Source organism: Petaurus breviceps, unplaced genomic scaffold (genome assembly GCF_028583685.1).
Source record: "Petaurus breviceps papuanus isolate PSGF00001 unplaced genomic scaffold, PetGlider_PUasm1.0 582, whole genome shotgun sequence".
Lineage (NCBI taxonomy): Eukaryota > Metazoa > Chordata > Mammalia > Diprotodontia > Petauridae > Petaurus > Petaurus breviceps.
Window position 1 is genome coordinate 6,680,485 of NW_027186390.1, and position 19,233 is coordinate 6,699,717.

At 39.6% G+C, this 19,233-nt stretch overlaps 1 protein-coding gene across 2 annotated transcripts in view; it reads left to right on the forward strand.

The window, feature by feature from the left end:
• The window catches only part of F13A1 (coagulation factor XIII A chain), a 407,127-nt gene that overhangs the window by 206,468 nt on the left and 181,426 nt on the right, over nt 1–19,233 (forward strand). Inside the window, exons 2-3 of one of the 2 annotated variants that reach the window (XM_069103537.1) lie at nt 1,082–1,171; nt 6,711–6,857. In XM_069103537.1, coding sequence (XP_068959638.1) covers nt 6,728–6,857 — 130 coding nt within the window. In that variant the 5' untranslated portion in view covers nt 1,082–1,171; nt 6,711–6,727. Of the gene's footprint in view, nt 1–1,014; nt 1,172–6,710; nt 6,858–19,233 lie in introns of those variants that run through there. The other variant, XM_069103536.1, reaches the window with a different exon arrangement.

Genomic DNA, 19,233 nt, shown 5'->3' on the forward strand with positions numbered 1-19,233 from the left:
CACACACACACACACACACACACACACACACACACACACACACACACGTCCCAGTGTGCAGCACAGTACTGCACAGAGTAGGCACTTAGCAAATGTTTGTTGATTGTTGTCTTTCTCTTGGGGAGAAGTATAACAATTAGGATATTTAAAAGCCATGGAATTAGAAGGAAATATGTACATATATAATATCTGTGTAAATGATTTATTTTAACGTGTTTTTCTGTAATGATTTATTTTAACATGTTTTTCTTTTAGTATCTAAAGTTGAGTTAGGAACATGAAAAAATTGTTAGATATAATTTATAATTTGATTTTCTCTTAAGATTATTGTGATTTTTGAGTATTTGAAATTAAATGAATAGAGAATTTATTGGGGTAATAAATAGGAAAACTTGGGGATAAAAGCAGGGTTCCTGTTTTTATTTACTTTTTTAATTAAAAATGTGTATGCGTGTGTTTTTACAAACTTTCCTGGAAATAGTATCACTGCTTCTATTTGGGTTAGACATTATTGATTCCAGATACTATAGGAAGTGAAGACTGGGTCATACTTGAGGCTGGCTGGCTGATTCAAGAGTATACCTGTATATAACTTTATTTCTCTGTCTTGTTTTGTGTCACAATTGTTATATGCCACATTTGTGTGACACACTCACAAATGGCTACTCAGTGTATCTGCAGGTCTGCAATCCTTCTCTTCTTCAAGCCATGAAAGTTAATTTCTAAATACTTCAGAGACACCACTGCGAAAAATAGCTAGCGCAAGGACTGAAGAAGAGAATGGGGGATGATATAGGGAGTAGAGTGAAGAGAAGCAGAATAAAGAAATTAAGATGAACTTTTTCGAAAATGACAGGAGAAGTTTTCTTCTGACATATGTCAGAGATGAAAGAAGAGAAGGATAGAATCTCTTTGAAAAAAGGAAGATAGAAGTGAATGAATGGGAGTGGACTGAAATCCTGGCTCCAGCTGTTAGGCAGGGAGGAAACCCAACCCTCTCAAAGAGGGGGAGGGAGGAAAAGAAAAAGGAAGGGAGGGAAGTCTTTAAATTACTTAAGAGCCCCCAACTTCTGGTATTTCTGTTCATTCCCTGACAGACTTTGTCCAGCTTGAAGTCTCAAGGAGTCTCAGGAGGAGAGAACAGCGAGCTCAGGGGAACCTCAAAAAACAGGTAAAAATGAACGCACAACAAAAATTAAAGCAAATTTCTCTCATCCTGGAACCCTTGACGCTGACCTGCTTATACCCAGGTGTGATCCATCCTCTCTCCCTGGGTTTCTGCGGTAGCTGGAGCCTAGCCTTCTCCTGGTAGAAGGGATGCGGCACTGCTGCTGCTGCTTGCATGAGAGGAGAGGGGAACTCTTTAAAAGCTGCCACTTTCTCTAATTCCGGTCCGTTTGTCCTTTCATCACCGGCTCTTACCTAGACCACAGAGGGGCCACTTTCTATCAAGTTTGTAGAAAGGAATTCTTAAAGCTGGGTCATGCCACGTTCTAAAAAGTTAACCTGTTGGAGCTAAATTTGGGGTTTACTCTGTGCTCTCCAAGGCACTGGTGCGGGGCGAGGAGGGAGGAAGGTCAAAGAGAAGACGAGTGGGTGGTGTTGGTATGCATGGCTGGGGGAGGTTAGCAGGAAAGAGATTTGGCTGCCTGCGCGCTTCTGAGCACCTTCCATAAGATGAACCGGGACTGGGAAGATCCTGGCTCTAGGCTGGTTTCTCTGAAACCCTCCTCTAAGTATGTTCAAGCTTTACCAGAAATAAACTCCACCCTGCCCCTGAAGGGAAATCTCTTCTCCCCAGGTCTCCTACAGTCCGGACTCTTGGAACTCCTGCAAACTGTCATGTTTTGGTCTTTCATCTTCAAGCTTCCTTCTTGCAATTTCTTTCTTTTCTCTTTCGATGTTTTAAATTGTGAACTTAATCCATAACATACACAAACACTTTAGTATGCATTCCCTCCCTCCTCCTTCACATATCTCTTTCGCTCCAAATCAACAGCTTCTGACCCAGAGGTTTCCCAGAGCAGTAGGAGAAAACCCAATTGTGCCCTAGTGAAGCCTAGCTCACTCTCCTCTTCCATCTTCCAGATAACAGACTATCTCTCCTTTTTATTCCCCTTTTCTCTTCCTCTTAATACCTTACTCTCTTCTTTCTCTTTCCGATGGACTGTCTCTTCCCCTCTCTTCTTCGCCCTCCCCCTCAGTCACACAGTATTCATTTGTATCTGTCTAGCTTAATGATATGTTTGATGTTCATTAAAAAAAAAGAATAATAGAATATGCCTCTGAAAAAACAAGTTGTCCCCTTCAGAGTGGTAATCATGAGAAACTATACATTTACTACAAGGATGTTAATGGAAACATTTCTGGAATTCCTATAGCACTTTATTCAGTATACTCAATAGTAAGAAATTGCAGTGGTCTAATTAGTATGCTGGTTTTCATGTGAGGCTTGTAGACCATCCTAGAAGATAATTCCAAAGGAAGCGTTCCAGAAATGTTTTCAAGCAACAGATTTGGAGCCAGAAGCTCTGGGATTGGATCTTATTGTCACTAAACTAATGCGTGTCCTTGGGTAAGTTATTTAACCTATTTGAGTCAGGAAATAGGAGATGATGCTACCCACCCTAACAGGCATTCGAATGGAGTACAATGGAGAGTCCCTGGGCTTGGAGATAGGATGACCTGAGTCCAAGTACTCTCTCTGACATACTAGCTGTATGACCCTAGCCAACTCATTCAACCTTTCAGTGTCCTGGTCAACTCACTAAGATTATAAACTGAAGAACTGTTGCAACTTCATAACCAATGAAATCACGGACACTAGTTTTCAGCCTCTCCTGCTCCCCCAAAAGACCTGTTCCTTTTACCTCATTTTGCTTGACAATCAAATGATCAAATGAATTAACATATGTAAAATGCTATATAAAATTCTAGGCACTATCTAAGTAACAGCTAGGTGGTAAAATGGATAGAACACTGGGCCTGGAATAAGGAAGACCTGAGTTCCATCTGGCTTCAGACACTTACTACCATGTTTCCCGATAGTAAGACACTGTCTTATCATATTTTTTGGACAGAAAAACACCAGAGGGCTTATTTTCAGGGGAGGGCTTATTTATTCGAAGATCCAAAAGTTTTTCTTTACAGAAAACTGCAAGATTCTCGCCATGTGACTCCTCTACAATTGCTTTCATATACTCAACAGTATAGCTCTTCCTTTTTGTACTCATGTCTGGGGGTCAAAACAGACAGAATAATAAAATTATGACCATCAGTCCTTCTTTTCACTCCATCATGCCCCCTGAGTTCTTCTTTTTTCCTCCATCATGCCCCCTCACTCCCGCTTACATACTGGGTTTTTATGTTGTCCTGCCTCAGCTCTCCTCCGAGGCACTGCTCTCAATGGCGCTAGCAAGCAAATCACTGAGGAAGAACAGGATGATGTGCTCACTGTTGCAGCTCTGATTGGATGCAGCTCAGAGCGCGGCGTGCGTTTCACCCGGGGGGGGGACGGTGCATACAGAGGGTACCGTAATGTAGTGTGTAGCGCAGGGGATCACCTTCACTACAGTAGCAATCTCAATAGGGCTTATTTTAGGGGGAGGGCTTATTTTAGAGGAATCTTACACAGTAAGGGGAGGGCTTATTTTCGGGATAGGTCTTATTACCGGGGAAACATGGTAGACATTGGGCAAGTCATTCCTGTAAAATGCCAAAAGGGGTCATGAAGAGTTGGACAGGACTGAACACATTAGAAGGCAAGCTTGCACCCCCAAACTTTTATATAGATACAAAAGGCCATTATTTTATAAACCTGTGCACTAATTCACAGAATATTAAATATATATTTAAGTTCAAAATGAATAAAAATAAAAATCACAAAAAGAACAAAAAAATAAAAATAAAAACCCTGAGATTGAATGCTGTGTAATTATAATGACCAAGCTTGACTCTAAAGAAGTCAACAAGCATTTATTTTTTTTTTTTTTGCCTTTTGGAGGGCAATTGGGGTTAAATAACTTGCCCAAGGTTACACAGCTAGGTTTTTGTGTGTGTGTGTGTGGGTGGGTGTTAAGTGTCTGAGGCTGGAACCGAACTTGGGTTCTCCTGACTCCAGGGCTAGAGCTTTACTCACAATGCCACTTCCCCCCACCCCTCCTCCCTACCACAACAAGCATTTATTAAAGCCTATTGTGTGGCTGGCATTGTAGTAATCACTAGAAGAGCTGAGAAAATGAGTCCCTCTTTTCTTTGCAGAGATCAGGAACTATGTGTATAGAAAAGTTATATAGGGCGGCCAGGTAGCACAGAGAGTAAGAGCACCGGCTCCAGTGTCAGAACGACCTGGAGATCAAATCCTGGGCTCAGACACAGCACCCACCCAGAAACACCTGGCCGTGTAACCTTGAGCAAGTTACTTAACCCCAATTGCTTAAAAAAAAAAATTAAAAAGAAAAGTTATATATATTGTCAGATTAAATTGATGTGTGGGTTAGTTTTGCTGAATTATTTTTTTTTCCTCTTTTTCATTCTTTATTTCATTCTTTGGGTCTCTGGGAAGGTATAATGTTAATGGAATAGGAAAATCTTCCCTGTCCATTCATAGGCCTATATGACCTGCTCTGGGCTTTGGTCTGGCTCACAGCTGTGATACAGCCTGAGTTACATGGAGCCTGAGTGAGTCACCTAGAGCCCAGTGTGAAAGGAGCTTGACCAAGGGAAAGGGAGCAGAAAGCAGAAAGCAGAGTGAGAGCACAGAGCAGAGCAGAGCAGAGGGAGGAATTTGCCTAAGGGAACTTGTTTGTGGGGAGACCTAACAGAAAGAATACTTGAGATGTTAGCATTCCCTGGATTAGTGATGAGAACCTTGATAATTCTTACCTCCTGGTATGCTAATAGTAATGCTTAAAATAAATATTTTGGTCTTGAATTTGAGGAAGAGTTTATTATATTTTGCAAATTTACACTGAAAATATATATGCATATTCATAGCAGCTGCTGTGGGTATCACATTGGCTTTACAGAAGGCGAGAGGGGAGGAATATATTTGGAAGTGAAAGTGAAACAAATAAAATATATCAGTAAAAAAAGAATATTAAATCTAAAGGAATAATAGAAGAATAGTATCTTCTCCAAGGACCATTCCTATCTGAACTCCTTCAGGAAAGATAGAAATTAGATGAGTAACAATAATAGCTGGGAACTTTAATGGTGTTGTTTGGTTGAGTCATTTCAGTCGAGTCTAACTCATTGTAACCCCATTTGTCCTTTTCTTGGCAGAGATACTAGAGTAGTTTGCCATTTTCTTCTCCAGTTCATTTTACATATGAGGAAACTGAGGCAAACAGGTTTAAATAACTTGCCCAGGGTCATACAGTTAGAAAGTGTCTGAAGCCAGATTTGAACTCAGGAAGACTCATCTTCCTGACTGTAGGCCTGTCATTCCATCAACTTTATCACCTAACTGCTCACCTTTTATAGGCTCACTGAGAGCATTTTAAAGATTTCTCCAGCGGCAACCAGGTTGATGGAGAGGATATAGACTTCATCCTTTTCTCACAAGGTTTTGATTTCTTTTGTTAGGTTTCAATATTTTAAAATCTTTTTCTGCCATGTAACTTGGAGATCATCAGAATTTGTCATGGCAACATGTATTAAAAACATTATTCTTAAATTTTAACGGATGAGTGTTGTGTACAAGCAATTGTGTGCAAGCTAAGGTTTTGGATGTGGTAACGCTCTAAATCCAGTATAGTTTGTTGTTGCTGTTGCTGAATTTTCAAGGATATTTGAATTAGATTTATAACATGGAGATTTGACATTTTATGAAAGGTAGTGAGTTTCTGATCTACAATTTTAGCCACCAGGTCTTCTTAGATATTCTGTAGGTGGTAAACTTTTGCAACCTAAAGTGAAGTGTTGCATGATTTCTAAAGTATCCTTGCATCATCATCATTATCATCATAGCTAAAATATATTTAGCACCTGTAGATTTGCAAAGAACCATACAAATGTTATCTCATTTGATCCTCACAATAACCCTGTGAGGTAGGAGGAATTTTTCTCATCTCATAGATGAAGAAACTGAGGCTGAAATTGGTTAAGTGACTTGTCCAGGGTCATAGAACTATTAAATATCTGAGGCCAGATTTGAACTCAGGTCTTCTTGATTCCAAGTCCAGTGATCTGTTCCACCTAATCTGTATTAATTAATGTCTGGAATCCTTAAAGACAACCCTCTTCTAATTTATCTGGTGACAACCTGATCCTGAATTCTTGTGATAATCCAGTCACATTCGATTACTGTTCTACCTTGTATGTTTATGTATCCACATCACATATGTGAATGTATCTACATATATAAATAAGTCTCAAGAGAGGTAATGTCTTCGAGGAATGGAGGAAAAAATAACACTAATTCATGAAATCTTTAGAATTTTTCATTTCCTCAAATAAGCCCCTTTATGGAAATGTCTACCCCTTCCCCCCGCTTTTCATGTTTTGACAAGCACAAAATACCTTCTAAGCCCTTGGGGAGTTGTACTCTATCATTAAATTGACGCTTGTTGCTGTCTGTTTTTTATTTATGTGAAACTAAAAATGTGTATCTCAAGTACCATTGCATGCTGATAAATCTCTCTCTATTTTTGAATCTCTCAAATATAACTCACTTCATGTACCTTTTTCTGACTCCTTTTCATTTCAAGGAGCTGATAAAGTGACCATGTCTGAAGGTACCAGGCCAGCCTTTTCAGGCAGGAGCGCTCTGCCACCCAACAATTCCAATGGAGAAGAGGATGAGCTCCCCACCATGGAGATTGTGGGCCTCTTGCCCAGGGGAGTTCAGCTACAAGGTATGGCATGTGTCATAACCTAGTCCAAAAGCTAGCTGGCCCTGTGTCTCCTCAATCACAAAGCACACGTCCTTTGCCCCTTTGGTTGTGATTCTTCTTGCCAAGCTGAACAAGAATGACCAAGTCCTCTTTTACCAACCTACCAATGAGAAAGAATCTCTTTTCAAACCATCATGGTTGTTTTGTTAGTCTGGCTTGTACCTCATCCTTCTTGAGTTTGCTGTGAATTTCAATGCTAGGAAAGGTGCCAGACCTTGACAAGGATGGAATAGAAGCCCTTTATTTATTTCCAGAGCAAAAACACCCTGAGAAAAAAAATCGGTGCAAGCTGTTGTTCTTATCCTGAGGGACTGGCTGGGGGAGGCTCCTTGGGACTGGTCATCCTCAGGGTCATTGGCATTGGTGGTTGGATGATTTAACAACTGATCCTTGGGCAATGCTCTGGAAACTTTACTCTCATTCTTCTGGGCACCACCTCGGTGCATCTCACATTGAGTGGCTAGTTCTTCTCCCTGGTGGAATTTGATCCTTCCTTTCTGTTTTGCTGTTGAGTGTGGTTTGTGGTAGTTTTCACCAAGATGTGAACATTCATCTCACTGTGGTAGATCAGGATATTTACCCAGGGGCTTTGTGGTACCTTCACCGCAATCAGAAAAACCTTAACTGTTTAAAGGCATGAGTTGGCTACAGCCCTCTTTGGTGGAAAAGAGCCAAGGAGGAAAGGAGCGATAGATAATAACTGACAAAAATATGTAGCACTTAAAATTTTGCAAAATACTTGACAAACTTTATGAGCGGAATTAGTGCTAGATTTGGGATCAGAAGACCTTGGGTCTAATCCTGGCTCTGCCATTTACTACCTGGCCAAGACACTTAACTTTATTGGGCCTCAGTTTCCTCACCTGTAAAATAATTAAGTTAAACTCCATGATCTCTGAGTGCCCTTACAGTTTGAGCTTCACAAGATTGATTCCTGTGAGTCTGCTGAGACTTACAGTGGCATAATAGAGCACTGGACTATTTATTCAGGAAGATCTGGGTTCAAATTCCATGACAGACGGGTCCCAAGCAAGTCTCAGTCCCTCAGTTCCTTATCCATAAGTTGAGGGTGGTTGAGCTGGATGGTTTCTAAGGTCTCTTCCCATTCTGATCCTATGATCAGAGATATTTATTGTAAAAGCACTTAGCACAGTGTCTGGCACATAGTAGGCTCTTTACCAATGCTTATCCCTTTCCCCTTTTCTGCCCTTCCCCATTTTGCAAATGAGGAAACTGAGGCTTAGATGCATTGTCACATGTCCATGGTCACCAAACAAGTATCATGGGTCTTTGTGACTTCAAGACTGGTATTCTATTATGCCAGATGTCCCTCTTTTTCATCTTTTCCTTTTGGAGGGCAGAAGGCAGGGCAATTGGGGTTAAGTGACTTGCCCAAGGTCACACAGCTAGTAAGTGTTGAGTGTCTGAGACCAAATTTGAACTCAGGTTCTCCTTACTCCAGGGCTCTATTCACTGCACCACCTAGCTGCTCCCAGGTGTCTCTCTTAATGCATAAAATAAGTCTGTGATATTTATTATATAACAAGGGACAGTTTCCCAGTCCCCAAGGGGAGCCTTAACTGTGTTTTTAAATGGCACTGAAGCTATATAGGCTTTGGTGCCCCTTGACAGCAACTCAATGATGAAACCAAAAAGATATCCAGTGCTCCAGCAGGTACCAACACTCTTCCTTAGGTCTTGTCAGAGTGGCAGAACAAAGGAGAGGGTACCTCTTACATGGTTTTCTGGTGATGACTTTCAGAGTGCTAAGAAATCTTCCCTAATCCCAAATCTGTCTCCTTCAGAAGTCTGCATGCTTTAAATTCTATCTTTTCCCCATTTAAGAGGATGATGTGTCTCTTTTCTTGTGAAGACTAATTCTCCTGCTTGTGCCTCCATGACACATCATTCCTTCTCCACTAAGCTTGGGTGTCACTTAAAGCTCTATCCTGGGCCCTTGTTTCTCTCTACATGGAGATGGTAGATGGTGTGTTGCATATGAGGTACAGCATGAAGACCAGTTTGGCTGAACCAAAGAGAACGGGAAGGAGACTAATATGTAATGAGGCTAGAAAGGTGTTTGAAGGGGTATAAATGCCAAGAAAAGGAATTTATATTTGATCCCAAAGCCGGTGGTAAACCATGAGAATTGTATTGAATAGGGGAATGACATTGTCAGATGTGCACTTCAGGAAAATAATTTTTGCAATCGTGCAGAGGATGGATTGAGACAGGGAGATCAAACCTAAGAAGGCAGTGGCTGAATATGTAGTGAGAAGGGGATGCATGCAAGAGATATTGTGGGGTTGAAATGGCATAATTTGTCAGATGATTGCCAAACTGGGCTGAAGGAAAGGGAAGGGTTGAGGATAATATCTAACATCCTAATTTGTGTATCTTCTAGCAGCCACCCTTTTTCTAAGGCATTCTTTTTTTTTTTCTTTTTGCCTTTTGGAGGGCAATTAGGGTTAAGTAACTTGCCCAAGGTTACACGGCTACTATTTTTGTGTTAAGTGTCTGAGGCTGGAACCAAACTCAGGTCCTCCTGACTCGGGCCGGTGCTTTACTCACTGCACTACCTAGCCACCCCTTTCTAATACATTCTTTACACAGCTGCCAAATTATCTCCTTAAAGTATGGGATTAACTGCGACATGCTCCTACTCAAAAACCCTTCAGTAGCTCTCTCTGTAACGCCTTCTACAAAATACAAACTCTTTAGCATAGCATGGAAGGTGGGACACAATTCTGCCTTCCAGTCAAACTGGACTATTTATGGTGCCCTAAACTCATGACACTATCTCCTGCCCTTGTACCTTTACCATGATAATCTCCTACCCCTATAATCAAGAATCTGTTTCAAAACCTGTCCCTAGCTGCATGACCTGAGCAAGCCACTTGGCCTTTCTTAGTCTCAGTTTCCTCACCTATAAAATGGGGGCAATAATAATAATACACGCCTTCCAGGGTTGATGTGAGGATCAAATGAGCAAATATATGCAAAGCACTTTGCAAACTTTTAAAAGCTATGCAAATGAGAACTATTACTTAAAATCTAAAAAAAAAAAAAAGAATGGAAAGATGAATTGAAGAACCCCAGAAATTTGCTCACTTCTTCGCCACAAAGCCCAAGAAATCAGTTGCCTAGAGCTCTTTCTCTAAGGCCAGCCTATGTGACTTGACAGAAATTGTGGTGCCTCAAACTTGGAGCAGAAGATTGTGTCAATGGTTGCTTCCAAGCGCTCCTCCCACTCAAACAACCAGTTAATTCAGGTGACTCAGTTTAAAAACAAACCAAACACCGGAACCCAGGCAAATAAACGAGTCATAGGATTTCCAGCTGGTTGGGACTTTGGAGGTCATCTAGTTCAGATTGAATTTAGAGTCATTTAAATTGATTGTTGTTTTGGTGAGATTGATTGACCAGTGCTCAAATATAGCTGGAATGATCCCCTGAGGGATACATTCCTCTGACAGACTAATGGCCACTGGGCCAGCATCATCATGTCCTCTAGAAGGGATTCCTATTCAGATGCTGGCTGTATTCAGATGACCTCTGAGGTCTCATATACTTCTAAGAGTCTGTGAAAGTAAATGTCAGAAGTATTGGAGATCTTTAAGAAACCCAGCAGGGAATGCAGAATGGCTGGGCCCTGAGAAGTGCTACATGCTAACTTTTATGAATAAGAAGGGTATAAGTAAGCTAATAGGCCCCTAACATCCAGACTTCTGTTTTGTGGTTAAAAATAATTAGCACTGTGGGTTTCCTGGTACGAAATATGCCCAATTTTCTCTAAGTCATTTCCTGCTGGTAAGATGTGAAGCTCACTCTTTCAGAACTTAATGCATTATTCCTGTAGTTTGTTAGTATCCAAAAAGAGAAAATATGCCTCCCTCACCACTTGGACCTACTACCAGAGAGTACCATCAGTTCAGTTCAGTCATGTCTGACATTTTGTGAACACATTTGGAGTTTTCTTGGCAGAAATACTGGAGTGGTTTGCCATTTCCCTCTCCAGCTCATTTTACAGATGAGTAAATTGAGGTAAAGATGCTTAAGTGACTTGCCCAGAGTCACACAGTTAGTAAGTATCTGAGGATGGATTTGAACTCTGGTCTTCCTGACTCCAGGTCTGGTGCTCTATACCTAGCTGCCCATCATTAGTATGTTCTACAAATATTTGTAAATCCCCTACTCTGTATTCTATACTATACTTGGGGGTGGGGCTGATAAAAAAGATGAATGTGGTATAGTCCTTGCCCTCAGGAAACTTACATGCACAATTAAGCATAACAAACAAAACAGAATCTGAGTGTGTATTTAATGTACAAGTATTTTAATGTATGTTATGTAAATTTCAATAAAGGAAAGTGACAGGCACTAGGAAGAACAAATATCTAAGTCAAAAACTCCATTTCCCCCATCTCCCCTTGTGCTACCCATTCCTTCGATCCTGTGACATTGGCCTTTTTGCCTTTCTTCTAACATGATGCTCCGTCTCCTGACTCCAAGAATTTTCACTGGCCATCCCTGATACCTGGATCTCTCCCTTCTTTATCTCCCCCTCCTGGTTTCTCTAATGTCCTTCAAGTTTCAACTAAAGTCCACTTTCTTCAAGGAACTAACCTATTCAGGTTTTCTTTATTGCCTTTCCTCTGACATTATGTTCAATTTATCTTGTATATATCTTGTTTGCATATAGGTATTTGCATGTTGTCTACCCAATTAGGCTATGAGCTCATTGAGAATAGGGACTATTTGTTTTTACCTTTCTTGTATCCCCATCATTGAGTACAGTGCCTGGCACATTGAGGCAGCTTAGGCTTCATAGCAGAGAGAGTACTGGGTCTGGAATCAGGAAGATCAGGTTCAAATCCAGCTTCAGACACTTACTAGTTGTGTCTAGGCAAGCCACTTGACCACTGTTTGCCTAAGTTTCCTCACCTATAAAATGGAGATAATAATAGCACCTACCTTACAGGGTTGTTATGAGGATTAAGTGAGATATTTGTGAAGCACTTAGGGCCTAGCACATAGTAGGCACTAGATAAAAACTTGTCCCCTTCACCTTAGTAGGTGTTTTAAATTAACACTTGACTTGACTAGGTTCTCTGACTCCAGAATCAATATACTTTTGCTGAACCACACTTCAAGGTCGCCAAGTGAGTCTCAGGGCCAGGATTTTTACTTTAGTCATTCCTGTTTCAATGACTGTTTTCCAGTTTAGAACTCTACCTCCAGTTAAATTTCATAACTAAACATATTAGGTCCAAAGTCATGACTTCAGAAAGTATATAGTTATGAATTATTCTGACAAAGAGATAGTGCTATGTGATATATATATATAGATATAGATATCCATCTCAATAAGGCAATTCACCACATCCCACCTTCCCAATGTGATTAGAATTATAAAAAGAATTATAAAAATTCACAACAAATTGGGTATTTTTGCATGTCAAACACTAATATTTAGCTGAACTGCAATACAAACTCAATCAGGGAACTTGGATTTTGGATGACCCACCTGCACTCACAAATATACTTTTAATTGGGAATTTAATGATGTAAAAAATCAGCTCAGGCCCTTGTGACTGATTTAACATTGCTTTATTAGCAATAAAAATTGTTTTGTGTGGTTGCTGCACTATTTAGCTTATGACCTTAGTATAGTGACTACAAACAGAAAAGTAGTTCTATCTTCAGAACACAAAATGAAATCTCATCAGTTAACTCGATATAGACATCTAATCTGGCTAAATCAGGTCCTTTTTCTAGGATGGAATGACAAGTTATCCAGATGATTTGCCATTGTCTCAATTCTCAGTAATGGAAACACTGGTTCTACTAAAGATCAAAGTCAACATTGGACCATGGGTCCAATGGATCTTGGGTCTGCAAAGGCTGTGCCCACAGAGTAGATGATTGGGCAATTCCTGGCAAGTCAGGGTTCAAGTATTGGCCCCATGGCAGCAGACTCTATATCTTTTTCTAAAGATAAAGATAAAAAACTAAGTGTGGAAAGAATTATCACCAAGTTGTCCACAAAATGGTAGGTTTTTTTCATGACGAGCCCCAGAGTAAATCAACACTTTCCTTATTGAGGACCTGCTTTGTGTAAGACATTGTACTGGATGATCACTATGGTATGAAGGAGCAGATGATGCTGAATGTAGAGCCAGAGGATTTGGGTTCAAATCTTGGCTTTGCCATATGCTACCTGTGTGACCTTATGCAAGTTACTTATATTCTCTAGGCTTCTCATCAGTAATATGAATATGCTTAGGGTAGATGACCTCTAAGATTCCTTCTAGCTCTAAATCTATGATGCTCAGAAGCTTACAATGTAGAAATTAACAATAGAAGACATATAAAGGAACATGCTATAGGCATCCAGATATGCATCCTGATAAATAAATGTATAGAATGATCCAGAGAAAGACCTGATAAATAAATGTATAGAATGATTTTACATATATCTATATCTATGTAGGTATAAAAATGTACATACATATAAATGTATATATTTATATACTATATATTAAATAAGTATAATTAAGATAGATGATAGATAGATAGATAGATAGATAGATAGATAGATAGATAGATAGATAGATATGTATACATGCACATATTTGTGTCTAATGGTAGCCATCCACTAGGGAGGGAAGGAAAAAAAGGGAGAAAAGAACATTACATGATGACTTTATTATATATTTAAAATGAATTGCAAGTTGTATATAGTTTTGCAGTTTCATGTACGATCACCTTTTTCTATTGTTCTATGTTATGGAAATACTTGTTTTATTTCTTAAAGTTCAGAATAAAATAAATTAAATTTGAAAAAAACCCAGTAGAATCAACTCAAAAGAAAACTTGGAATCACTAGAGACCTTCTCTTCTCTCTAATGTCTGCTTTCCAGCCATTTCAGAAATACCAGGAAAAATCTGAAAAACACAAACAAAACATTAAATATCCACCATTTATTTGGTTCTACTTGTGTATTGGTTTCCATGGGCACCATTGGGAACAATGGTGCTTAATGGGTAGGATGATAACCTTCATTTCCCCCACTGATACTTATGTCAACTCCTTTGTTTTTTTTTTTTCTGTAATTTTTAGACTAAATGTATTGCTCTTCCCTTCTTTCTTTCTACCCGTCACATCCATTTGCTTTTTTCTTAAGTTCCACTACATTTTATAGTTTGCTGTTATGCTATTTCAAGAAGTCACTGGGCTTCTGGAGACCTTTTCAAACTTTCCAAATTTTCCAAGTCTTTTAATCCTTGTCACACTCAAAATTTGTGTGTTTGTGTTTGTATATGTGTGTGTGTGTGTATGTATGTGTGAGATGGGAGGGTGGCTATTTACTTCTTATTTCCCTTACCCTGTCCTTGAATGATACCATAGTTTCCTTCCTGACTTGTTATATCCTCCTAGAAAGGTTTGCTTATTATGCTAATAGAGGGTGTCCCAAAAATCCTAGTGCAGTTTTAAACTACTAAATCTTACAACTGCATTAAAATCCTTGGGCCTCTCTACATTTGTGAGATAATATGGTAATATTAAGAAAATGGAATAAAGTAGGAAAAGACCATTTGATATCCCATCATATTTCTCCAATCCCTTGCCCAAAGTTAAAATTAAATTATCTCAAAAGCATTGCTTCAAGAAAAGTCCTCCTTAAATCATTTCTAAGTACTCAAGAACTGGAAACCCTAGTAATCTCTTCTCTTTAGCACTTTTTTTCAGTTTGGTATACTCAAAATAGTATTTTAATCATACTTTAGCCTGGAAAATGTCACAAAACAAGTTAGTGTAATGAACAAAGGGCTAACCTTAGGAGCTTGGAGGACCTGAGCTCAAAGTCTGACTCTGACACCTGCTAGCTACTTGGGCTACTTACTTAACTAAGTTATTGACTTAAGTAACTTGGGCAAGTTACTTAACTTGTCACTTCCCCAGGCAACTTTTCCATTATTAAGAAGTTGTTGTTTTGTTTCAGTGAAAAGAATTTCTACAATGGAGATTCTTCATATTGATGAAATCATGAGCCTGGACAAATGTGTGTGTGTATACATATATTTGTGCTGTTTTGACTATTGATATTGTTACTATTGATATTGACACTGAAAGCTATCATCTTCATAAAACCATCATCACCATTTTTATCAGCATACTTTTTTCCCCACAGTAGATGTGTTCTGGAGAAGTGTGCACAGATTAATATTTTGTGAACCAAATGGTCTATCCCTTACTCTTGATACAAGACCAGAATATTTCCTTTTATGATCATACACTTCCTTAACGATATTCCTTATGCTACTTCTTGCTCATGGGTTATTAAAATATTATCTGATTTGATGCTCACAACAGTCCTGGGAGGTAGGGGCTGTTATTATTCCCATCGTATAATTGAGGAGAGTGAGGCAAACAGAGGCTAGGTGACTTGCCTAGGGTCACATAGCAAGTAATGTCTAAGTCCAGCCGGATTTAAACTTCTGTCTCCCTAACTCCAGGTCCAGCACTCTACCTACTCTTAACTATCTAAAGAGGACATAGAGATTATCAAATGGAAAAGGTATTAGGCTTTTAATTGACCCACAAAGAGCAGCACTTGGATCAGTACGTGATAGTTCAACTGCTCCACCCCAACCATGGATTAACTTCACCATCTTCCTTTCCATTTCTTTTTTTTTTTTTTTTTGCTTTTTGGAGGGGGGAAGGCAGGGCAATTGGGGTAAGTGACTTGCCCAAGGTCACATGGCTAGTGAGTGTTAAGTGTCTGAAGTCAAATTTGAACTCAGGTCCTCCTGATGCTGGTGCTCTATTCATTGTACCACCTAGTCACTCCTCCTTTCCATTTCTAATTGTATATTGTGGAACCCAGTTGGAGGAAGCAATACAATCATGCTAACTGGGTCAATTACAAATTGGTATTCTCTCGTATCAGCTGGGCCTACTCTGATACACAGAAATTTTTTGGTCTTTCTTCCCTGACTCATTATCACTCCCTGCATTGAGTATGATCTAAAACTCCCCTCGAGCCATCTACACCATCCCCTTCTTCCCTCTCAGAACAAGCCCATACCTTTTACTTTATTGACAAATTGAGATTGTGTCATAAGCTCCCTCTTCTCCCTAATTCTGTTCTAAAAATATTCTCATCATCATCATCATCCGTTCTCTCCTTTGTTCTCATCTTGGAAGTGCCCTTTCTTCTTGTCAATGCCAGCTCCTCAACATGTGCCCTTGATCCAGTCCCCCCTCTGATTAATCTCTATCAATTGACTCTTTCCCCAAACATGTTGAGATCTTCATTTTTTCAATTTTTCTTTCCTTTCACAGCAAAATTCCTAAAACAAATGAACAAAACACAACTGATCAGACTCATTGCTTCTAGTTCTTTATTGCTCACTCACTTCTCAACCCCTTACAACATGGATTCTGACCCCACCACTCAACAAACTTTTTTTCTAAGTTTACCAGTGATTAATTGCTAAATCCAGTAGCTTTATATCAGTTTCAATCTTGTTGAGCTTTCCTCAGTGTTTGACATTATTGATTATCTTTTCACCCTGTATTATCTTTCCTACTTATGTTTTTATCATTCTTCCCCTCCTCCTCTTCCTCCTCTTCTCGTTTTTTTCTTCTTCTCTTCCTCTCCCTCTTCTTCCTTCTCCTTGTTTTCCTTCTTTCTCTCTTCTCCTTTTCTTCCTCCTCTTCTTCCTCCTCCCCCTCCTCTTCCATCCTTCCTCCTCTCCCTCCTCTTTTCCTCCTCCTTCTCCTCCTCCTTCTTTTCTTTTCTTCTTCCTCTCTCTGTCTCTGACTCTTTTTTTTTCTCTGATTCAGTCTCTCTCTTTCTATCTCCTCCTCCTCCTTTTACTTGTCTGACACTGTCTTCTTGGTCTCTGATAAATCATCATGCTTCTTCCACCTACTTTGTGTCTTGATGCTCTGTCCAGGACCCTCTTCTTTGCCTCTACATTCTCCCTCTTTGGATATCTCATTTACTTCTATGGATCAATTATCATCTCTATATTCTGACTGCTGTAATTTTTTAGTTCTTCCAGATATTTTTTGTACTTTTCCTATGTTCTCCCTTGTTAGTAAGCTGTTATTTCTTCAAGGTTTCACTAGGTCTTCCTGAAGCAGTCTCTCTACCCTCTTCTCCTTTCCCAACTTTAGTGACCTGTGGCTTTGGAAATCAGACAACCAAAATAACTGTGAAAAATGAAAGTAAGTAATAGCTTCATGAGGGCATGAGCAGTTATCCTACCAGTCAAGTCCATGAACTTCAGAGTGTGGATTTAAGGACTTTTTTTTTTTTTTTAAAGGTTGTTTTTCCTTTTCTAATTCTTATCTGTGTTTCAGAAGATCTTCCCCCTTGGTATCCTAGTTCTGAAGAGATAATTTATTATAAAGCAAAAAATTTCCAGCAAAATAAATCTTCATTTAAAAAATGCATATGGTATTATTCCACAGCAAGGTGAAAATTACTTAATGTAAATCTACTTCTTTTGATTACCCATGTCAGTGTTCCTCTCCATTAAAGTAGATTAATGAAGAGTTCAGAAGACATTTTGAGTAATTTGTATAATAGTGACTGATGTGATAGAGTACTTTATATTTTACAGAGTATTTTATATGCATTATCTCTTTTGCTTTTTATGACAAGGTTGTGAAACAGATACTATTAAATATCCATTTTGTAGATGAGGAAAATGATGCTCAGAGAGATCAAGGGTGGCGCAGTTAGTAAGGGCTTGGGATAGGATTTGAACCCAGGTCTTTCTGATGCTAAAGCCAGCATCCTAGTCACCATGCCACAAAAAGCAACACATGAGAGAAGTCACATCCTTCTGTGAGTGGATCTACCCTGAGAACACAGAATCAGAGAAGGCATAGGGCCTCTAGGAGTGGTAAACTTGCAAATGTCAGTCTAGAGAACTAAGCGCAGACCACAGCATAATGGAAGGGAAGTGCTCTTTAGGGGATATGTGCTATGGTGAGGCAGGGTAAAAATAAAGCTATGAAGCATGTTGCAATATTGGTCTACTATAGTACTGTAACCAGGTTAACTCATTAAGCACTATGCCTGTTTAAAAGGCCTTTCTGAAAGAAAGCCCATAGAACAGTCTAACTGGAATCATATTTTTCTCAGGGCTACAATTGTGCTTGTACTATGATTGATGTTCAGAGCAGAATTGAATTTTAATCTTTTGTCAGTAAGATTGACATTAGAATGAATTACAGATCCACAAAATACCTTTCTCATGAGACCTTGCTTTTGCCAACAGCCAGAGCTTTGCTTACAGTTGGGAAATTCCAGTTCCAATAGAGGTAAGATCCTCTTAGAGGCTTTTAGCAAGATGGCTAAAGTTTTGTTTGGGTAGGAAGACAGCAGCAGAGAAGGATAAGTGAGACAGATACCAGAGGATTGGATAGGTTTATAATTCCAAAGCAAAGTGAGAAGTGAGACCCAAATCAAAACAGTAATCATGACATGAAAAGATAAATTCAAATTTCAGTCACTGTGAATGAATGTTGATAAAGACACAAGGATTCATGGAGAGGAGTGCCCTAGAGCTGAGCCAAGAAAATAAAAAATCAGACCAAGCAAAAGGTTTCTGGGCAAATCCTTCTTCTTCTTTGACTCCTGCCAATTTAATTCAATAATAATGGAATGACCTAGACAGATTCAAGTCCAAAGGGCCTTGCTTCAGGAACTTTGGGTCATAGATGTAGAGCTACAGGGGACCTTAGGGATCATCTAGGTAAATCTCCTCAGTTTACAGATGTGGGAAACAAGACCCAGAAATGTTAAGAGACTTGCCCCAGGCTATACAGAGGGATACATGGCAAAGCTTAGATGTGAAACCCAATCCCCCAACTCCAAATCCAGCTGTCATTCCATAAGCACAAAAGAAAAGAAGGATAAAGCCATCTTCATCAAGCCAATTTTGTCCTAGGCATTGTAGGAGTAGACTCCCACAGAGACATGTAAGAAAGCTTCAGGTATCCTCATGCATCATGATCCATCATCCCCTGTGTCTCGCCATATGCCTCCAGCAAGGCATAGCTCCAAAGGGCCCCAGCTCAGTAATTTAGTTGCTATGCTTCTACACCCATGAAGCCAGGTTACTGGGGAGCTCCCTGTGGGTGGGTAGCCCATATTTACTTTATTGCCTCTCTCACAGAATATACACAGCATGGGATACTTGCCTTCATGTCCATCCAGCATCTCTGAAAGGGCATAGAGCAAAGCTGGCTTCCTCTCTACAAGGTCATATTGTGGCACCTAATTTATGAGGCTAGGGCAAAGAATCAAACTTA